This window comes from Cupressus sempervirens, chromosome 1 (assembly GCF_028749045.1).
Source record: "Cupressus sempervirens isolate cs-2001-9-10 chromosome 1, ASM2874904v1, whole genome shotgun sequence".
Taxonomy (NCBI): Eukaryota; Viridiplantae; Streptophyta; class Pinopsida; order Cupressales; family Cupressaceae; genus Cupressus; species Cupressus sempervirens.
This window is the reverse complement of record NC_143118.1, coordinates 835,361,586-835,385,744: the sequence shown is the minus strand read 5'-3', so window position 1 is coordinate 835,385,744 and position 24,159 is coordinate 835,361,586. Positions and strand designations below refer to the sequence as shown.

Here is a 24,159-nt window from a genome sequence, read left to right as displayed (position 1 = left end):
ATTGGTGAACATATCCCAAAGCACATATGATATACCTTCCTTTTCGAGTAAATTAATTGGAAGGAATGAGTTTGAAATTAAACGAGAGAAAATTTAGAGGTCAGGAAATGACATTCTCGACAGATTTTTTCGAGGAAAAGTAGAACTTAATGTGGCACTAAACCACAATCAAACACCATAATTCGGAACACCAAAATGGCTCAAACACACAACAAAACAATGATAACAAAAACCAATTCAGTGATTTATGCTGGATTTGCTATTCAAGCATCTCTATCCAAAACAACAATAAAAATCACAGTATGCTCTGAATAAAGTAGACATGTACAAAGAGAAACAATTTGTTTTCAACAGGCACAGCTTGGGTTTTGATTCCTCAGACAGTGCACTGAACTTCACAGCCAAACTCATCTTGACATGTCATCCTCCATTGAATCACCAAATAAATCATCATCATCATCATCAAAGAGTGCATTAGATTTAGAGCTTTGGGATTTGACACTTTCCTTGTTGCCCTCTGAGTTGCTTGAATTGATCCCTGACATGCCATTTGGAAGAACTTCTACCATCACATTTGAAGTGACTTGTTCTGAATTGGCAATTATTCCTTTTGATGTATTTGCCCAGGAGGCACCAACCTGACCAGCAAAGGAGTCCCCATAAAGGTCTTCATAAAACCCCCCTTTTGCAGGGGACTTGACTTTGTTCAAACATTGTTGCAATCTTTGTGTGACCCCTTTTGGTGTATCATTCTCATCCTTTTGCATAACTTGGTCATGACCTTTCGGTATGACTGTAACTTGCACAAGGGACTCGTATTTTCCAACAAGACTACCTTCCTTTACACCAATCGGCCCAGGCTCAGTGCTAACATCTGCACCATCAGATATTCCTACAACCTCTACTAACTCTCCACCATGTTGATCTCTAAAAGCCACTCTTACTCTCCGTGGTCTCTTTGCAGCTCTTTCAACATGCGCTTCAGATTCTTTGTTGCATGTAGAACCCATGCCTGTCTCTCTACCAGGCTTTTGTAAGGCATCTGTTCTGCTTGCCCCTAGACGATTAAGAAGAGTGTTATATGCCACAACCGCTTCTTCATCTGAAGGATCTGGGGGAGAAGGTAGGGTGAATTCTGTAGTCAATTGTTGAACAGGAAGAAGAGCAGCAGTATTTTTCCTCAAGATATAACTTCTTGAAGAAGCAGCAAACCGTAGAGACTGACCTATTTCAAGTTCAACTGGATTGTCCTTTGTCACACGCTCATTCGCAACAAATGTGCCATGCACTGAGCCCAGATCAATAACATATATGCTGCAAACACAACCAAGACGTGGTTCATTACAAATATTAGCTTGCAATTAATCCAGAAGGTTTTTGAATAGCAGAAGTTGGCCTACACCAACTGGATAACATCTAACTATAGAAGATCATAGTTAAAGTTTAACAAAATTATTGAAACTTCCATTATCAGCTGGATGGATCAAAAACCATCAATCATAGTAAAAAGCTTTCAACCAAACATGTTGCTGCTCCTTAATTGCAGTCTCGGACGCTTAAAGTAGAAATGATCAAATTAAACAGCTAGTGGGTTGCCATATTGTGTTTTGAGATGCAAACCTGCCATTTTTATGTTGCACAACAGCTGCATGTTGTCGAGAAATGGATGGATGATCCAGCACAAAATCACAAACAACAACCTGTCTCCCGAATATGTGTCTCCGTTTGTCCAAATTAATCTGGTCTAACACCTCACCATCCTTCATCACTTCTAATCGATATACACCTGGCCTAGGCTCCACAGCCCAGTCTGGTGGTTGCCAATTTGATTGTCCGCCCCCTATTGCAGTAGACTGAGTACTTGTTACTGCTGCTGGAGCTGGCTCCGGTGCAGCAGGTCTAGCAAATCCATGATGCTGATGATACTGAACCTGTGGTTGAGTCACCTGTGATGATTGAAATGTTCGTGGTATGGATTGCTGCTGCTGCTGTGGGGGTTGCTTAGGAATTGGATTAGCATTGACAGAAAATGGCTCTAGAGATTGTGCTTTCTTGAATCTATCCAGTCCAGACCGGTTAAACATTGTGATAACCAATCTGACAATCCTGTCTTCTATGTTAAAGAACTTTAGCAAATATTAACTTTGAAATATTGCTCTGATAACACTAAATGTGTTTTGTACTCTCCTTCAAAACCTGAGCTCATCTGTGACACGAATCTTAGCTTCAACTTCCATTATTCTAGTCTCAAATACAAAAAACATAAAAATTAAAACCTTTCAGCCTACTCTCATTTTCAACATTTGCAATGCACAGTGATGACTGTTGCCCAAATTTTAATATAAAACTCTTTGATAAGCATATCAATCTGTAGTAGTCCCCATGTCAGGGAACCCAGTTCACATACAGCTAGAACATAGCCACCTGAAATGCAGAATTCAGACTGATTACTGCCCAGATAAACATAAACATAAAATTATAAACAACAAAACAGACATAACTTCTGATTAATTAGCTGTATACTATCACAGGGAGTAAAATGTCTAAATGAATGCCATGAAATTTATCCAAGCAAAAGGATTGACCAGTTAATCTGCCTTTGACAGAAAATACTGGCAGTGATATAATTAGCACGCACAAAATAAAAACAATGTTAACAATATCAATAGGTTTTGCATATAAAAATGCTCTAATTCAAACTCTATTGGACAAAGCTTGTCATTTACATCAAAGGTGCTGATCAGTTCTGCCATTGACGTCAGGGTATCCAGATAATAAATGTCAGTTATCCGGAAGTGTCATATACCTGGACAAATGCAAGTGTTGTCAGTAATATTGAAATATCCCAAACGGATATTTGCTCTGCTGCTGCTATAATGTTTAATTATATAAATTATATTTTACTGTAGATTTGTTTTGATCTTATAAAGCTAGATAGAAGTTGCAGAAGAATGTTGTTTCTTTTTGTATTTTTGGAATAGAGGTATTACCATGAATAAATAACAGTAACTGATAAAATAGAAGTGATGGAAATCATATGAAGCAATACATACTAATCTGAAAATGATTCTAAAACCATACCAGCAGAGTCTGATTTATTTCAGAATAGTCCCAATACAGAGGTACTTCAAACAAGGTTGACGCCAGCTGAAGATGGGAACCAGCTACAGCCAAACAAGTTCAAATGATAATGCCCAAGCTGCTGCAATAAAACAACACCAGTCCGCTGCAATTAAACACCCCAGAATTCCTCACGTGAGTTGCTGGAAGGAAACGCCAGACTGAACCAAAGTGGCCGCCTTCCATAAAAATCCATTGCCTACAAAGTGTGACTGCAATACTAGAAATCAATCCTTTGCCTTGATCAAACTGTATGCATAAGAACCTTCGAATCTAATCTTGTTGAGGGCTACGTCCCAACAAATTTGCTCCCAGCACTAGGGTTTGCGTCCTAGGTGAGGAATGCTCTTCCAGAGCAATGGCGTCCAAAATAGGTTGACAAAATGATAAAGATGCTCACCTTTAGGTTGCCTTCTCCTTATATCCCCTCCCAAAGGCAATTCAAACCCTAAAAGAACCCTAAAGTGAAATTCATTTGAACTTTATAATATAACATTATTTTCCCCAATAAAGGCGTCCAAATAGAAAGAAATCATTACTTTATTAATGACAAATAGCTCCAAGCATCAAATAGGTCCCGGTAAGTGATAATCAAATGGTAGAGACTGAGCTCTTTCCAACGAGCTATCACTCATCGGCAAATTGATCCAAATGGAGCCAGAAAACTCCTTATTACTCCAAAATGGCTAAACACTTAGCGTGTTTAGTCTTATTTAAATTATTAAAATGCTAACTTAGGAGAACATTTAAATATATTAAAATATTTCCCAAGTAGCCAAGGAACAACCCAAACACCTCCAAAACATGAAACTGAGTTTGTCACCTGCCTATGACTGATGTCGGACAACCTAGGCCAACTGGCAGTCTCACTCTCAAATCTAGGGATACTCCTAAAAAATAGGGAACACACCCAAATCTCCTGAAATTGAGACCAAGGGATGATCTCATAGAACCTCAACTCTGGAAAACGTCACAACCTCCTAAAAGGTAGGAATCTCCTCCTACAATCAAGGATCTGCTTCCTAAAATCAAGGAACTGCTCTAAACTGATTTACTACTACCTGTAATACCAAATCCGAACAGTAAAAACCCTTACTGAGTCCCTGATCACCACTGCCAACCTACGAGACTCCATAATAGGCTAACTCTCATGTCACTGCTAGACAGAGCTAAAGAGGGGACATGACAAATATCAAGGAGCTCAGTTCTACGTAGAGTTGAACACAATTATTAGTCATATCATTCTAGAAGGACAATAGCCAACCATGAGGGCAACTCGCCTATATAATGTTAAACATGTCATGATATATCTATTCCAATTAATTGAGGTAAACCAGAAACCAATATGTTTTTGAGGTTTTTTCCCGAGTATGTTTACACTAGCAAATTGTTTTGTCTTGCATTCTGCCATAGTTGAGAGTTTTACCTTGTGGTTTGGAAGGAGAGTGTACTTTTAGATTCGAGGCTCTCAGATGCTATGTTTCATCAGACTGTAAATTAGTAATGAGAAAAAGTTCAATGTGTTACGTTAGTTGATTGGGTTGATGATTCAATTTGATGCATCGGAGGTTTGTAACATGCTCACCATGTGAATGATGTTTGGAAAGAGATGTTTTCACTGGGTAACGCATAGTATGTCCCCTCTTCTGGAGTAACATGGGGTACTATGGGCTCCTTGTGGCTACGTAACAAATGCATTAATCTTATTCTAGGTCAACATGTAAATGTAGCTATCATTACAAGATCTAGGTTCACTTCGTGTGTGTGTGTGTGTGTCAATCTAAGTAGCTAGTGTTATAACTGATGTCGAGTTGAAGCAATGCAATGTGACTTGCATCTCAATCATTGTGGGAATTGTGTATTCAATCATTAAGATCCACAATACATACCTTTTTATATTGTTTGGATTGATGTCTTGTTCATTTTTTTTGTGTCCTGCATTCTGCCATAGTTGAGAGTTTTACCTTATATATATATATAATTGTTCACAGAATAACTTCATCAATATTGGGCTCATGTCTTGAAAAGACTATTGTTATCAAGGCTTTGTATTTATCTGTTCTACCGCTGATTGCAAAGGAAACAAATTACATTTGTTATGGTAACTAGTGATTAGTTATGCCCACATAGAGTCATGTCTCTACAGGGACATGACATATATACAATCATATGTGTGTGTGTGTGTGTGTGTATATATATATAATCATATATGTGTGTATATATATATAGGTATATATGTATATATATTTTCACCACTAAAACAGAGTTCATATAAATCATGATTCAAATGCTCAATATCACTTTGACTGATGCTATACATCAACACTCCCTCTTAGCAAGGGAGAAGTTACGAACACTTTATGAGATATCAGAATTTAGGATATCTATACACAACACATTATCTGACCTTCACACTTTGAAATAGTGATTTGTCAAATAATTATAATCACCATGTTATGATCACTATCATAACATATATTATGATCTCTAATTGTCCAAAACAATATCTAGAGTAATCATAATGCATTCGTTATCGATGACTTCCGGTGTATTCAGAACAATATTGTCATAATAACAAGCCTATCATTTGTAAGATCGTCACCTTACAAAGATTACCTTCTGAATATATGTCTCTGAAAGATCGTCATCTTTCATTACATATCTGATGCAACTATTCAACTAGAAGCACAAACACACATATCAATTGAAACTTAAGTTTAACATTCAAAAATTACAATTTGATCATATCAAGTTTAACTCTGAAATATTCCAATTTAACATTGGCATGAGGTTCAATGAGAATATTTGTTGTTTGCTCATTTGTACTTATGTAAATCAATCTTGATATACCATATCTCTGATTCAAAAAACTGAATTTGTCTAAGTACTACATTGCATATGTCACTTATGTATTCGAACTTTGGAAATGTATCACTCTGCCTCTGATTCCTCACTCTGGGATTCTCTTTTAAATTTATCCACTTCATCTCTTTGTTCAACAACTTAAAATGCAAGATTTTCATCCTTTTCATACTTAACTTCCGCTAGGGCTGCTTGAATTTTCTCTCATTCCGAACAAAAGTTATAAGTGTGACCAAATTTGTCACATTTGAAGCATTGTACTTTGGACCAATCTCTTTTCTTGTATGATTTCTTGAATTCCTTGTTGTCTTGATGAATTCCCTTTCTCTTTCCCTTATTATTGGTACTGAGTTGAAGAGCTTGAAATTCTCCCTCTTGATTTGAAATGATCCCTCGCATAATTAATCTTGACTCTTCTTGAGTGCATTCGTTTTGAGTAGTTCAAACTTAGGAAGATCTGGTCAAGAACTTAGTCCACGAATAAATGTCTCCCAGGACAGTGGTAGTCCTTTTAGGGCTATAATACTAAGTTCTTTGTCATCTACTTCATTTTCAATGCTCGCAAGTTAATCTTTTAATTATGAGATTCTTAGGAAATAGGACGTAACAGTTTCTCCATTATTCATCTTGACGTAGATCTTGCTTCAATGTTAGCAATTTGCTTGTGTTATTAATTTTGAAAGTATTCTTTATAATGGAGAACATCTCAAAAGTAGTTTTAAGACTCGATATAGAAGGAAGAGTATGATCCTTCACCAAATCTATAATAATTTTCATGGCCTTGTTGTTGTGTCTTTTCCATGTTGTTGTATCTGGTTTATTTTCAGGAATAGATTTGTTTGATTCTATGTACTCTTCTATTTCCATTTCTCTTAGTACTATCATGACTCGAATTTTCCATGATGAAAAGCTTGATGCTCCCTCAAGTCTATCCTCTAATCTTACGTGATTAACCATTTTGAATTTGAGGATAAGATTTTGTATATCAGATCTGAGATTTTAGTTTTGATTCTGAATAATAGATTTTCCTATCAGGGTGGCTCTGATACCATGTAAATGCACAATCTTTGATAGATATAAACTATAATTGCAGACTGTACAATTCAGATTTACTTACTTGTATATCAGATTGACTGTATTGTTCTGTTGATGCAAATCTTCGAACTTGATTGACTGTTTGTGTAAGACAACCTTCAAACTCGAATAGTAATGGAGGGCCGATGAACTTGTCTTGAATAATTCTTTTGTTTTACCTGCAGGGAGAGCAGTCGCTGGGACTGCATATGCCTTGTTATTGATATATTTCCCAACAACTGCTTGGCATCATATATATATATTAGAATGGAGATTCATGTCCCCATAGAGACATGACTCTACGTGGGCATAACTAATCACTAGTTACCATAACAGATAATGTGTTTCCATGTAATCTGTTTCCTTTGCAATCGGTGGCAGAACAGATATATACAAAGCCCCGATAACAATAATCTTTTCAAAACATGAGCCCGATATTGATGAAGTTATTTTGTGAACAATTAAATGTATATATATAATCATATATGTGCATATATATGTAGGTATATATACGTATGTATTTTCACCAGTAAAACAGAGTTCATATAAATCATGATTCAGATGCTCAATATCACTTCAACTGATGGTATACATCAACACAAAGGACACAATAAACTATCCTAGGGAAACCCTTCAACTTAAGGGAGAAAAACCTAGCCAAAAAAATATCACTTAATTTCATTAAAAGAGCAAAAGACAATTTTACAATTTGGCCAAACACTAGGGCAAACTGAATCAATGAATACTCCTGCATATCAATCACCATGAAACAAAGAATACCAATCTGTCTCACCAGTGAATTCCTTCTCAAAGAATATAAAATTTGTCTTGACCCTTCATTGTCTTGACAATGAAGGGTCAGCCCCTCACATGCAAAGATTACATTCCAAAGTTAGGTAACATTTGTGTTGATTTGGCTTCAATAAATTATTAATTGAAATGAAGCATCACTCACTTGAGTTCACCCTATAGTTTATTTATTTATCCCTAATTTAGGAGAGAATGATAACTCCTGCCACTATATCATCAGCACGTCTCATATGCTGAGTTGGTGCTCAGATCTTGCTTGCATTAGGGGATGGTATCTCCTCTTAGGCTATACCTACAAATGCAATTGCAGATTAGTGCCTACAGTAGGTTGGTACCTACCTCATATTGTAAGCAATCTATCATTTTGTGAGACTGAATTTGAACAGTAGATCCAAAAAGCTATTCTCTCTATGGTTTTTCCCTTCTAGGTTTCCATATATATCTGATGTTCTATTGGGTGTATGTATGTTGATTAAAAAAATGAATAATTAATATAACTAATAAGTAACATTAGGAAATGCTGATAATGACAAGTTGAATTTGAAGTTGAGATCTTGCATTTACTGATTCACTCCGAAGCCCCCGTTATATTTGTGCATAACAAAATTTAGTGATGTCCTTAAACCCAATTTACAAACTGTCTGTTCGATAGCTCTCATGAATTATTTTCAGATTGTGCAAAATAACCCTAATTTGATTTTTTCTGTAGCTTTTCTTGTGGCACAGTAGCAAACAGAGCTCTTTTTCCGAGATGGTCCCAACAAAAATTCTTTAAAGAACTTCATTCTTGCAACTTGTTAGAAGAAACTGGCAATGCAAACCGAAAAACAAGCTCCATACAATGTCAATTTATCATGAATTCCAACTCTGGTGTTTAAACATAATGTCACCACCAATGGCTAAAAATGTTTAGCAAATATACAGACTTCTATGTATACTAATATTCTTAAGCTTATTTTTCTAGGATTTGACAGCAAACAGCCTGTATAGTTGTGCATGATATCATCCCTGACAAGTAAAAAGTACAGTTTAAATCTACAAAAATGGAAAAATTTATAATAATAAAATTGTAACTTCAAATGCTATGGAGACGTGTGCCTCTGAACTAAACAAGCATTCTCTCACCAAAATAAACAGGTACAAATAACTAAAGGTATTAAATCTATTATCCATGGGTGGATAATATTTTTTACATTGAAAGTAACTCTGAGACACAAGACATATAAGTTGCACCCTCATCCAAAAGTCTGGTCAATAAGAATAGAGGCTATAGGGTAAGAAGCAGTGGATAAAATTCATCATTGCACCCCTGCTCATAAACACTTAAGAGATAGCCACTGGGACACAGGAAACTTCCAATCTCTTAATTATAATCACCAGAGTTTACTCCGCAAACCATCCAATGGACGAGAGAATGCTGACATTAAAGGGGGCCTTACCTATCCGAGATAGAGAAAAAGGAACTATAGAAAACCTAGTGTCTGCTCATGACCTATAAGATCTTAAAGAAAAAGGGTAAATACTCGTTGTCCTAAAAAGTGAGCAGGAGTGGCTTGAATTGCAGCAAGACTCGATAGATTTTTTTTTATCTCAACTAGGCTTTTGGAGACTTTCCCTTTTGTAAGAATTTGCTTAAGAGAAAAATTCACCCAGGAACTAAGAACTCAAACACAAGCACACAGTAGACCAAAGAGAGAGAGTATGATCACAATAACAATGTATTCAATAACTTGTTCATCATAAGAGTACATTAGGAGTGCCTGAATATAAAGGCCTCAGGAGAGCTTCTAGAATGCATAGAAGTTAGCATCATGATGTGTCATACAACCAAGCACATGTCCACCAGATATGGATTATCCTCCATTAAGCACGGAAGTAAGTGCAGTGATGAGAGGATAAGCCTACAAGGGTGTGACACGCAAAACAGTGTTGTAGACACCATGTGCTTAAATAGAGTTGTGTACTCATGTGTTGTCTACATGACAACTCATAAAGGAGCGCAAACTCCTAAGTGTCTCACAAATAAAAATAATTAAATAATGCATTAACCTAAGTAAACTTAAGTGTAATAAGTAAATACTTATTTACACCAACACCCCCCCTTAAGTGCAACTTAGGGGAATGCCCTTAAGCTTACGAACTAGGATGAAGATGCATAATGGGTCTCGGCTACTAGGCCATATTAGGTACCCAAGTACATAATGAAATGCAAATCTCTCATAAAGCAGGGAAAGAGGGAAAACCTCATGGGAAAAACCCTCCCCCAAAAAGAGAGATAAAAGAGGATGCATGGATAGATGGAGTAATCAAAAACCACCCATTACGACATACATCCAGTATATACAAAAGAGAATGAGAGAAGGAAGAGAGACAAAATAGGCTCCCCCCCCCCAAAAGAAGAATGCCGACAAGTGAAAGCCGCTCCGATGAAGAAGTTGGTCCATGAATGCAAAATAGTGTTCCTCCCCTTAAGAAGAAACAATGCCCAAGGTACACTCCTGAAGATGTATGCTGGCCCTGAAACCTGCTCAAGTATCCCTGTCCTGATGTTGGTGCTCACCCCTTCCAACCGTGCTGAAAAGAATGAATGCAGATCTGGCAAGGATGTCTGTTGAACCTGTTCCACTGAACCATTTGTCTCCCCTACTAACAAAGAGACCTCGACTAATTGCTGTTCATAAGGATCCACAATCACGCCAACCTGTGAAGATTGATCATGTAGAGAATGGACATGAGGGTTAGAGTGAGCCCTCACAACAACTGTAGAAATATCATCATCAATGAGAAGATGTAACTCCTCAAGTCTGTCTCCCAAGTCAAGTAAAGCTGGAGCTGGAAGACGAGATGTACCATGATGTGATGGACCTTTCACTGTGGCAATATAAGCACGTGGACTAGACTAATGTGACCTCTTACTACAACTGTCGATAGAACCCCACGTGTCTGAACCTGTTGAAGCACTATCATTGGTATCACTATCAGTTTCCACTATGTATGATGTGCGGAGAGGATTAGAGGATAAGCTAGGAGAACTTTCCTCAAAGTGAACATCCTTCTCCACAAAAATCTCATGTGTCTCTAGATCCATAAGTCTGTAAGCCTTTGCATTGTCTTCATAACCAATAAAGGTACAACGCCTAGGTGTCGATGCCTTGCAACTCCGGGAAGAAAGGTTTGCCCATGCCAGACAACTAAAGACTCTAAGGTGACTCACAACTGGTTTTCTGCCGCACCATGCCTCAAAAGGAGTCTTGCCATCTAAGACTAGATGAGGAGATCTATTAAGTATGTGAGTAGCACTGCTAATGGCTTCAACTTCAATTGTAGGATCGAGAGACTTGGCCTTTATCATGCAACTTGCCATGGTCTTGAGAGTCATAATCCTCATAGCTGCAACATTTTTCTTGTGCGGACTGAATGCTGGTGAGTTCTGAAGATCAATCCTCTCAATTCTGCAAAAGTTCTTGAGTCTTCTGTCAACATATCTGTTCTCATTGTCCACCCTTAGTACTTTGATGGCTTTCCTTGACTTGTGTTCAACATGAGCCTTGAAGTCATGAAGCTTATGAACCAATTCATTCTTATGATGAAGGAAGAAGACCCAAGTGAATCTCGAAAAGTCATCAACAAATGTGAGTATGTAGCGGCCTTGGCTGACTAAAGTCACTGCGAAGGGCCCTGCTAATACCATGTGAACTAGCTGAAGAACAACTGGAGCTCGAGAAGACTTCCCTTTATCATACTTCTCCTTGAGATTCATATCCACTGAACAAGATGAACACTCTCCCTTAGAAAAGTTGATATTAGGTAGACCTTTGACCATGCATTTTGAGCAAAGTTGCTGAAGAGAGCGGAAGTCAAGGTGACCAAACCGCTCATGCCATACGTTGATTTTTGAAGTAGAGTGAGTTAACAAGGCTTGAGAAGGACTCTTAGGCACAAAGTGGGAGAAGGAGTATAACCTTTTGTCATCATTGACTTTCCCCATTGCTACCAATGAATCATCTTTGAGACTATGCACCATCACTGAATCTGGAAGGAACTCAACCTTATGACCATCTCCAAGGTGACTGATTTGGTAAACTGATAGGAGATTGGAGCTTAGATTTGGAACATAGAGAACATCTTTGAATTCCCCATCTTCCATTTCCACATGTCCTTTCCCTTCAACTTCCATCTTAGCATCATCTCCCACGAAGATGTGTGGTACCTTTGACTGCTTCAATGAAGAAAAGTCTTCCCTTGAAGAACCCATATGGTAAGAGGCACCTGAGTCAAGTATCCATTCCGAAGAACTTGAGTTTGCCATAAGTGCTTGACCTTTACCTTTTGAAGAGGTAGGAGTAGAATCCTTGGAAGTACCTGGCACTTGAATCTTATTCTTCTTGAGTAGATTTTCTAACTCATCGATTTTTTTTATCTTCCAATGATGCTCATTATGATTTGGATTTTTGCAATATGCACAAAAGAGTTTGTCTTTCTTTTCATTACTTCCCTTCTTGTTTGAAGAAGAACCGCCTTGTTGAGAGGAGTCATGTTGTGTCTCAAATTGTGTTTTTTGCTGCCATTGCTTCTTCTTGTTGTTGCTTTTTCCCCCTTGACTAGATTTGTGATCATCACTAGCCACTAAGGCTTTGGTCTTAGATGACTTGAGAAGTCCAAAATCCACCAAGTGAGATTGTTCAACAATCAACATATCTGCAAATCCATCAAAGGAAGGCTTCTGGTAAGCAGATCCCATGGTCAACCTGTGAGTATTAAAACTCGAAACAAAGTTGGCGTACTCAAAAGGTAGCTTCTTCAGGATGTGATGAATCAACCTTTCATCCTTCATGGGATTTCCACAATCTCTTAGAAGTGCCCTATACTCATTGACTTTGATGATATAATCCTGAATTGTGTCATAATTCTTAGGATCATCTTCAATCTGAAATCCCTTTTCTTCGTCCACTTTACCATACAACTATTCAAGTTTATCCCAAGCTTCCTTAGATTCTGAACAATTTTTAATGTGAAAGAGAAGATCCCCATGTACACAACTCCTAATAACACCTAAAGCCTGTTGGTCTTGTCTTTTCCATTCAATGAGTTCTTTAGCATCAGTAGGTTTGGTAATTGTACCATCAACATACAAACTATATCCTTTTTCCATTAGTCTACTCCATGCAATATCTTTCCATGTAGAATAGTTGCGTGAAGTTAGAGGAGGACATTTAAAACCCATGATGCAAAAATGAAAAGAGCACAAAAGAGAGACACAAAACACAGTACACACCCCCCTTTTCACTCAATCAAAAGACCCCCCCAAAAAAGATGCATTGGCACTTTATAAGTAGTGCGTTTACAATGAGCCACTTGTCAAAATGAACAAAGTGGACTTTCGGATTTTGCTTTTACAACTGTCTTATAAGGCTTAAATCTATCACTTAAGCACTGTAGCTTAGTTTTACAACAATAAATCTGTCACTTAAGCACTGTAGCTTAGTTTTACAACAATTTTGAAAAAGATCCAAAGCTTTACAATGCCAAAGAAGGCCTAATTCTGAAAGTGAGAAATTGGTCCACACAACCCTAGAATCTGACTTCAAATCTAGAAAGTAGACGAAAAATTACGCACTTTCAAAAAAAACTGAACCTGGAAAGGTGACCAGATGTGCCCATACGGAGCTTCTGAAGTTGCAAAACGCAGGATTATGCAAGTATAGTCACCAAAAAACGCAATTTCTGCAAAATCTGTGCACCAAAACCAGAAAACAACACCACTGAAAAATTCAAGAAATTTTACCTGATTTCAAAAAAAATTGCACCTGAATCGGAGTCCGGATGTCCAAGATATGGGCTCGCAAAGTTAGGCTGCCAAACTAAAAAGCAATCTGGAGAGGGGTCTGGAGGAGAAATTGCGAGTCTAAATTTGACAGTCAAATGGCCGTCAAAGCAGTTATAAAATGATTGGGTTTAACGGTTAGACAGCCGTCAATTTTAACCCAATGAAAATGTGACGTCAGCAAAAATGGACGCCTGTGCTGACGTGGCAGGCTGAGTCACTGTACGGACAAAACACGTGTCAAAAATCCGTGCGCTGCCAACGCGACAGGAACCGGTTTCCACAAGGTTATCGTGGCAGTACCGAAATGTGACAACTGGGCAGCTATCGTGGGGTGTACAGTCGATGCTACTATGCGACACGTCTCCTGGGTATTGGGTAGGCTTTACAGCGATGACTGCTGACTGGATAGTCTACAGTGCAGATGATGCATCGCTTTTGCGGATTGCCACATGTCTAGCGTGGATTGATTCGTGTGGCGGGGTCTGCGCGAGTTTCACTGATGCCGAAACGTAACAGAGGAAGAATGCAGACGCCGGAATATGAAAATCGACACCGAGAAATAGCAGAGCACAGGAGGAATCTGTTGCAGTTGCGCCAGAAAAAATCAACGCCGCCGGAAATCGCAGACGAATGCCGAAGAAGCCTTCAGTCTGTCGTGCCGGAGAACGAGTCTGCAATTGCCAAATCTTTGCAGATCGCGCCGGAGGTTTTGTGGGAAATATCCCACATGTAGTGGGCAGGCAGGGAATGCGGTCTTTAAAACCAAAATGCCGGTTAATGCAAATAAATTACGAGCTGCCTGTTGTGTGTCCAGTTGCCGGATTGGGTTGCCTGGCCGGGAGTGCGGTTGTCGGGCGGGGGGGACTGTTGTCGGATTTGTTTTCGAAAATTTAAAAGCTGTTCCCGCTAGATTAAAGGGTATTCGCCATATTTAGCAATGCAATGCCCGATTTAATAAAATGCCCTACGAATTAAAAAATAACTCCAAAAATGGCAGATCCAAGGTGTCACTGTCCGGGTCTGCTAAAAATTTTCTCTAGTGCCCCAAAGGGCAAAAAAAAAATTTCAAAAATGCTGACAAAAATTCAGAGAAAATAAATTGCAGATCTAAAATTAAATTAATTAGATCTATGAAAAGTAGCCATACCCATACCACAAATCGAGCCTCCAGGTTCTAATTTGCAAAAAAAAAATTGCCTCACGGTTGACTTTGAGCCAAGGTAGGCGTGCTAATAATCGATTTTCACCGATTCAGTGTTCCGGACGCAATGGCAAGGTCAGATCTGGTGCTAGACACTCCCAATTTCTGCAGCACTCCGGATTCAGGTTGAGGTGATGAAGCAAGTAAGAGGTCTCGAACGGCTTGTGATGAGAAAATCTCCAAGTTGCTCTAATACCATGTAAGAATTTGCCTAAGGGAAAAATTCACCCAAGAACTAAGAACTCAAACACAAGCACACAGTAGACCAAAGAGAGAGAGTATGATCAGAATAACAATGTTTTCAATAACTTGTTCATCATAAGAGTACACTAGGAGTGCCTGAATATAAAGGCCTCAGGAGAGTTTCTAGAATGCATAGAAGTTAGCATCATGATGTGTCATACAACCAAGCACATGTCCACCAGATATGGATTATCCTCCATTAAGCACGGAAGTAAGTGCGGTGATGAGAGGATAAGCCTACAAGGGTGTGACACGCAAAACAGTGTTGTAGACACCATGTGCTTAAATAGAGTTGCGTACACCTGTGTTGTCTACATGACAACTCATAAAGGAGCGCAAACTCCTACATGTCTCACAAATAAAAATAATAAAATAATGCAAAATAATTAAATAATGCATTAACCTAAGTAAACTTAAGTGTAATAAGTAAATACTTATTTACGCCAACACCTCTTACCTTTACAAATTCTTCCAAAACTTACTTAAATCATTACCCCATTATCTTGAATCTCAAAAAACAAATTAATTTGGACCATATCCCACTCTGTAATGTCCCCTATCAGGACTGGATTTTATTTATCTTATAATTCTTGATTAGGGTTTCATTTTTTAATGTCTCTTGATAGGATTCGTTATTCATCTTATTAGATTTAAGTTGTGTACAAATTATTATCATCCATGTTGATGCATTGCTACGTTGGATCCCTTTTAGAGCCGACCTAGTACAACTAATGGCTAATTAGCCAGTCGGTCGTAGCCATATTTCTATGAACTTTGTCATTTCAATCCTTAATTGGGTCTGGCCCTATTTGGATAATTCATGTAACTTACAATTATGTAATTGTGCAAGACCTATGTGAACGAAACTTGTAATTAATAGGTCTGATCTTATTCTTGGCACCAAAATTACAAGGCCGATTGGTGGTCTATTAAGAGGCATTGATTCGTATATATGCAAAGCCATTCTTGCATCAATAGAGAATGAATTCTGTGATGTTCAGAATATGTAGCATTCTTGGGGGTGATGATAAGAGTTTATCATCCATGGTTCGGAAGGCAACAAAATGTACAAAATATGTAGTGTGCTAGGGAGTGATGATAAGAGCTTATCATCCTTGGTTGGGAAGGGAACAAATCTGATGGTTTTCTTGTGGTTAACAAGCATTACCACAAAATTTAACATGGTATCAGAGTAGGTCTAGTAAAGATCCTCAACTGGAATAGGAAAATTGGAATTTAAGAGATGCAAGGAATGAGGGATTCTTATAATAATGTATACCTTAAGAGCCTTGGAGGATGTGCTGATGTTCGAATTTTTCACTCTCTCTGCACTATAATTTTGCAATGGTGAAAGATCTTTGATCAATTGTGAGAAATTCTAGCAATAAAGAGATAAGTATTTTATGATTAAATATTGATCATGAATTTTATGTAGTTAATATTAATTCATGTTATGACACTGGGAATAGTGTATGCTCTTAACATTGATTCGTATATTTCTCTTCATGAAAAGTTTGAATATATGAACTCTTGCTAATCTCTCTAAAAATGCTTCCAGGATGAATCAAGAAGCAACAGGGTGATAAAGAATTTCATGCAAAGTCATGCAGGCTATTGAAATGAACATGGGGATGTTGCTTGCAGTCATGGGACTAACTTGGTGGCTCGTAAGTTCATTAAAGGAAAGAAACTATACAAATTGTCATTGTGATTAGTTTCTTCAAAGAGGAAGAAATGAAACTCAGAGGGAGACTATTCTACTGCAGAATTCAAATTCACGGGGAGCTTGAGTGACAGATGTAGAATGTCAAGTCCTTTGCAAAGGATCAACAAGCTTGTCTAGCAGTGCGATTGCAAAAGCTCATTGTTGGACAAACATTGGAGCCAACTTCCTCGTATTTTGTTAATCAAAGCTATTAGAATGCTGCCCTTGTTGAAAGAGAGTCTTGGTTGAGAGGGAGTCTCTGCTAAGAGCGAGTTTCAGCTTTCAGATGATCTTTTATATATTGTTAATGAGTTTTGCTCCATGAGGGAGAAGTAGTGCAATCCCTTCTTAATGAGTTCTTCTTCATAAGGGCGAAGTCTGAGGTGCAATCCTTGTTAATGAGTTCTTCTCCAAGAGAGAGAAGTTTGAGGTGCAATCCCTTGTCAATGCATTCTTCTTCTCTGTGAGAAGTTTGAGGTATGGTAGATCCATACCTCAAGTAGGTATGGATCTATGAGTAGATCTATACCTATTTTCAGGTATGGTAGATACACCCTAAGCAAGCAAGCATGGTGGAGATGCATTATTTTGTAAGAGAAGTTTGAGGCAAAAGCTCTCTTTCCACCCTCTGCAAGTAGGCATGGTGCAGATGCATTCTTCTCTGGGAGAAGTCCCATGGTGGACGTCATCACACTTATTTTGAGCACTTATGTTTCCAATCATGGAAGTAACCATGATGGATCCACCCTATGGAAGTGGCCAAGGTGGTTATGTTCACTTGCATTTTCATGGGAGTAGCCATGAAGGTCATCACTATGTGACTCACATATTGAAGGAATCCTTTGTAGCTAAGAGGGAGTGTTGATGTGTAGTTAGGTCAGATCGCTTCTAGGGCCAACCTAGTACACCTAATGGCTAATTAGCCTGTCGGCCTTAGCCATGTTATTAATGAACTTTGTCATTTCAATCCTTAATTGGGTCTAGCTATATTTGGGCGATTCATGTAACTTGCAATTATTATATTGGGTAAGACCTATATGAATGTAACTACTAATTAATAATTTTGATCCTATTCCCGATGCCAAAACTACAAGGCCGGCTGGAGGTCTATTAAGAGGCATTGATTAATATATATGCAAGGCCATTCTTGCATTAATAGAAAATGAATTCTACAACGTACAAAATATGTAGCATGCTCAGGGTGATTATAAGAGCTTATCGTCCACGGTTGGGAAGGCAACATATTTAATGGTTCACCTATTGTTAACAAGTACTACCATAAAATTTAACAATCCATACCTACCTTATTACTACTTCAACTTAATGAAGGAAGGAGTAGGTGTTGTCCAATATGCCCAAACACCAGCTTGGCAATGGGATCCCTCAAAGTTTACATGTCCAAGTCCATATCATGAAGGCTTACATAACGCAGACCCCGACCCTATCTTGGGACAAAGATCCATTGCTTGGATTTATACAAGTCCTCCTTGGTAACATCCAGACTTCCACTCTTAAATAGTATATAAGATTAAATATGCTCTCTCTCTCTCTCTCTCTCTCTCTCTCTCTCTCTCTCTCTCTCTCTCTCTCTCTCGGTATATATATATATTCAGAGCAAATATAGTCATCACTTATTGTTCAAGGTTTTAGACTACGATGTCTAATATAGTATTGAATGAATTTCACAGTATTATCTTTATTACAGTGAGTATTGTTGATATGTATTCCTTTCAAAATACCAGATAATTATTTTTTGTGTTCCTATTACGATAATAGAAAAATGTCTATTATTAGTTAATGGTAATCTATTTGTAATCTATTGTAAATATTAGAATGTTTCTAATATTTAGTTAGTTGTAGTTATCTGTTTGTTTTTTTAGCGTTCTTTTATAGCTAGAATAGAATGGTTCTATTCTTTTACGATCATTTCCTAAGGAAACATCGTTTTATTCTTTTGTATATATAGACCTCTCGGGATCTATTAATAGCAAGCAAGTATTTTACCAATTAGTCACAATATGGTATCAGAACCAATACTTCAAACTTTTTTTAAAATTTTATAATTTCTTTTGAAATTATCTGCTCTAAACTTTTGAAATCATTTCTGAATGCTGTATAGGGTTTCCAGTTTTTCGTGAAACTGCTCTATTCTTACCTGGTTCTTGGCTAGGGTTTTAAGGATCTGGAAATCGTGATTTTCTCTAGGCAAGAGCAAAATTGCGAGCTGAAAATCGTGGCATCTACAGCGAGCTACAAATCATGTATGCATATTCGCATCTCCAAATTGTGTTTTTTGTTTGCTTGCCCGAAACACCATATGCTGGCAAAAAAGTGCATTTCTACAGCACACGACTAAGCTTACAAATTGTATTGGCAAAAAATTACTTTTCTAGCTCTACATTACACCCCAAGAACAAACAGCAGCATTGCAAATAATTGGGTTAGTCAAGCTGCAGAAATCCCACCTTTAACAACCTTCATATGGTACAGGCAACCATGCTCTTAGCGTTTTCTTATTTTCATATAATCCCTCTTCTTGGGCATGTGTGTTGGCTTCTGATTGATGTTTGTATTTGCGCAGCTGATATTTAGCTTCTGCAGACATGTTTTCCCTTCTCTGACTGTTAATTTGTGTTCCAGCAGCATGTATAGTGTGCTATGTTATTCCAATGTGTCCTGGTGCAGCTTCTTAAAGCCCACCTGGCTGCCCAAACTCTTTATTTCTGTTGTGTCATTGTATGTTGCAGAACATGCATTGGCAGTCCTCTTTTCAACTGTCCACGGTTCTTGTAGAAGAAATGTAAACATGTCATATAGTGAAACTGCAAAATACTGTGTCAATCTGTAACTGACAGAAGAGCCAGCCCTTGTACTTCTAATGATACTCAATTAAGGTAATTACATTTTTAACAAAAGACTAGAGGTAAGTGCTATGTGGGATTGTGATGTCCCCGGAGTGGGCCCCTAACGGAAGGTGACGTAGGTCTGTCCATGCGGTTTGTCACTACCACGTGTCTGGGGTCCTCGCCAACAAAGCTATCCTGGGGTTGCCCCCTTAATGCGGGGAGGTGCCATTTACTAACAGTCCGGGCTTTTGGTGCAACGGTTATTAACTTGGTATCAGAGCCGGAGGTCTCGAGGTCAAGACCCGCGGAGCGTGGTGGGCTGTGATGTCCCCAGAGTGGGCCCCTAACGGAAGGTGACGTAGGTCTGTCCGTGTGGTTTGTCGCTACCACGTGTCTGGGGTCCTCACCAACAGAGCAAGTTAGTAACCATTGCACCAAAAGCCCGGATTGTTAGTAAACGGCACCTCCCTGCGTTAAGGGGGTAACCCCAGGATAGCCTTGTTGGCGAGGAGAGCAAGTTAGTAACCGTTGCACCAAAAGCCCAGACTGTTAGTAACAGCACCTCCCACGTTAAGGGGGCAACCCCAGGATAGCCTTGTTGGCAAGGACCCCGGACACGTGGTAGCGACAATCCGCACGGACAGACCTACATCACCTTCCGTTAGGGGCCCACTCTGGGGACAAGTTAGTAACTGTTGCACCAAAAGCCCAGACTGTTAGTAAACGGCACCTCCCCACGTTAAGGGGGCAACCCCAGGATAGCCTTGTTGGCGAGGACCCCAGACACGTAGTAGCGACAAACCGCACGAACAGACCTACGTCACCTTCCGTTAGGGGCCCACTCAGGGGACATCACAGCCCACCACGCTCCGTGGGTCTCAACCTCGAGACCTTTGGCTCTGATACCAAGTTAGTAACCGTTGCACCAAAAGCCCGGACTGTTAGTAAACAGCACCTCCCCGCATTAAGGGGGCAACCCCAGGATAGCCTTGTTGGCGAAGACCCCGAACACGTGGTAGCGACAAACCGCATGGACAGACCTACGTCACCTTCCGTTACGGGCCCACTCTAAGAAGAGCCAGCCCTTGTACTTCTAATGATACTCAATTAAGGTAATTACATTTTTAACAAAAGACTAGAGGTAAGTGCTATGTGGGATTCCTTGGCTAATGATTATTAATTTATTAGCCACTGTCTCATTCATTCAAAAGTCATAGAGAAATGCCTAATTGAAGAAATCGCCATCATGATGGTTACTTGAAGTTGACTATATCAATGTGATAAAATTCCGCCAAAAAAAGTTAAAAAATAAACTTTTAATGTCTATAAGGCCAAATTGGTTTGTAATAGTAGGCCCTGTCATATTTTATCTGCTTCATAAATGATTGTTCCTATCAGTGTTGGAGTTTAAAGATATCATTTGAGCTCTTTTTTATTGTCTTGATTAATATTCCCATGATAGGCCATGACCATGAATATGCATTCTGTACCTAACTGCTAATGTCATTCTATCATGGGCAAGTCAAAGAAACCACAATTGATCTCGCTTCTCTTTTCAGTCAGCCTATTAGACTCCCCTTTAAGAACAGGATGACTTTCACTTTACTCTATATTCTTATGTATGGTTGACTATTATTAGACAACTTTGGCTCATTGGGATGATTAACTGCTTAAAGAGTTTTTGTTCAGATCATTTCTTCAAAGGTCCCTCATTCATGAATGAGCAATAACTCACAGAAAGTTAAAAGCCTGTCTTGAATGAGCTTCAATAGTCCACGTGATACTAAGTGCATCAGGTTGCTGTCAAGGGTAAAGATTGCACTTTTCGTATCAGATTGCTTGCAAGGGTGAAGAACTCCAAGCGAAACCAGCAAAATGAAACTTCGTGTGGCTCAACTAACACATAAATTGAGACCTTCTGTATGTTTTACCCATCCCACTATTATCTGGCCCACTTGCACTTACTCTTTTTAGCTTAACCATAATAAAAACAGCTGATATATCTTAAACAAATTCTGTACACCTGAGAGGAGTCATCCTTCATGAAACTCATGTCTAGAAAATTTGAATTGTTCACATGGCACTTGTTCCATAAGGCGATGCTCTCGGCAGTAAAGTTATGGGGTTGAAAATACAAAACTATAACATTACATAGCTCAACTAACCCGGAAATTGAGACCTCCCTGGGGTTCATCTACCCGCACAATCTGTATCCCACGATTAATCCAGCCCAAGTTTACTACAACTTGAATTTTTCCTCACTATCAAAACTGGGAACATATCTTGAAGAAATTCAGTACCTCTTAGATTTTGAAGTCGGGAACAAACCTTGTCAATCCACGTAAACCAAAACGTACATTTATCTATTTGTCAAAATACTGATTTTAATTCTTCCTTTATTTGCTAGACGATTGATCCTAGTGCCATTAGACTATCATAATAATTTTTTCAAATTTCTTTTTGTTTTGTCATTGCACCTATCTTCCTACTTTCATGGGTGTACCGCTACTTATTCCCTGGTAAAAAAAATAAAAAAATTGACCACTCAATAAATACAACTCATTGCTAGGTATTGATGGAGAAGTTGAACAACTGTTTCCGTAATGCACAAACCCTAATATCAGGGTTTCTGTTATAACCCTCGTACGTTTAATAGGCAAAGCCAATCAAAACACGAAATAAGAAAATTTGAGCATCAGAAAACAACTACAATAAACAGAATATCTATCAAAAGGCGTCAGCGAATAGTACCTGAAACAGACGCCGATTTCAATTTTTATCCTTCCTCTGTAAAACTGCCAGGTAATAAAACATAAAACTAAAACTATCAAAATGTCCCGAAGAACTAAAATGGCGATCTGCTCTGTCCAGAAGACCGTGTTTCAATCGGGGAAAAAGAAAGAGATGATAGTAAGTGAGCGGAAGCAAACGCAACAAATTAATAGAGGCAATGATATATTTCTTATTTTGGATTCCCGTACGAGGTATTTCGTTGCCAAGTCCTTTTTGGTTTCGCGGCTACCGTCTCTTCCGTGATGACCTAATGTGTTTAAGATTTTTTTTGATGAATAGTCTTTTTCAATTAATAAAATTTACTAAGATTACAATTCACAAAAAAAGGCCGGGAGATACAGGATCACCCCGCGAATGAGTTCAATCGGCCGAAGCCGGAGCAAACAACATAGCCGCAGCCAGCAACTATAAACTATTCATCAAAAAAAAAACATTTAGAACAACCTCATGCTGCCAAGGCAATACCAGCAGAGGGAGGAGGATCATCTTTATCAGGAAATCCCCACGCATCAGTGGGATTGTGAGGCAAACTAGGAACAGTCCAGCCGTCAGCAGCATCCGCAGGATCTGGGGTAGTTGCAGTCTCCGCATCCTTCTTGTCTGGCCATGGAGGAGAAATTGCCAAGGCCAGCCAAGGAAACTTGCCAGAGTGCGCCCGTCTAGGGGGAGGAGCCGGAGACCAGCCAGAAGCCCGCCTAGGGGGGGGGAGCTGGGGACCAGCTAGAAACACCACGTGGTGGGGAAGCGGAGCGGCGCCTCTAACCGCCATGACCACTGCTGGGAGAGCGATGGCGGGGACCCTGGGAGCGCGGCGTGTGCGAATGGCGGCCAGAGGACTAGCGTCTGGAACGACGACCGCGAGATGAGGAGGCATCAGCCGAGGCATCCGAAGGCACTCTGGCAATGGTACAAGGAGCATTGCCCCATTGGTTTAACAATTCTTGTAAGTGGGCAACCTCCAGGACAACTTTATTAGCTTGCACCTGTATCTGCATAATGACATTGTTACAAATGCATGCCTTAGTGTACATTGCAATGTTAACATCCAAAAAACTGTGAGTGAATAAAACTGCATTCCTGTCTTTCCATAGAGAAAACAAAATTTCCATCCTGAAAGTATGCCAAATCTGGGAAAACTTCCGAGGAAATCTGGGGGAATCACCCAGCAGGATCATGTGCCATGAAAAAGGTTCAGGCCTGAAAGGCTTGAAAAAATCATAGATCCAGTGCCAATAACTCTGAGCACGTTTGCAAAACCAAAAAATATGCAAAAAAGACTCAAGTTGGCCACAGAAGGGGCATTTGGGATCAGGAACCCCAATGTGCTTGAGCTGAGGCCCCAAGGGAAGACCTTGGAAAGCCAGGCACCAAGCAAAGTGAGCAATCTTAGGTTCTGTAATGGCACTCCAAATGGTGTCGAACCATTTTCTCCATTGAGAAAGCAAAGAATGCAAATGCCACCGTTGATTAAGCGTGTCCACCATCGGAAGGTGGGGCGAAAGCCATCTGTATCCCATATTGGGCTTATAATTGGTAAATGGAGTGGCAGGAAACCACTTCCAATCATACCACCAAGGTCGAACAAACTGAATCCCTACTTTATGAAGTAAGTGCACAGGGATGGAAGACAACAGAAGCTCATAAGTCTGGCGATCGGCACGTACAAGGCGGTATTGAA

At 39.1% G+C, this 24,159-nt stretch overlaps 1 protein-coding gene across 7 annotated transcripts; it reads right to left on the bottom strand.

Annotated features, from left to right (window-relative positions):
* Positions 1–220: 220 nt before the first annotated feature.
* On the bottom strand, positions 221–22,600 carry LOC149580447 (SMAD/FHA domain-containing protein). Of its 7 annotated transcripts, none has more exons than XM_089791000.1 (5): positions 22,440–22,600; positions 3,082–3,226; positions 2,727–2,806; positions 1,621–2,424; positions 221–1,314 (listed from the first exon to the last, which is right to left on the bottom strand). In XM_089791000.1, exons 4-5 carry the CDS (start codon positions 2,082–2,084, stop codon positions 408–410), a joined length of 1,371 nt encoding a protein of 456 aa, XP_089647126.1. In that variant the 5' UTR covers positions 2,085–2,424; positions 2,727–2,806; positions 3,082–3,226; positions 22,440–22,600; the 3' UTR covers positions 221–407. The 7 variants fall into 7 exon arrangements, with proteins under 7 accessions (XP_089647126.1, XP_089647133.1, XP_089647140.1 ...); XM_089791007.1 differs by having other exon boundaries at positions 3,082–3,202; XM_089791014.1 differs by having other exon boundaries at positions 3,082–3,199.
* Positions 22,601–24,159: the final 1,559 nt, after the last annotated feature.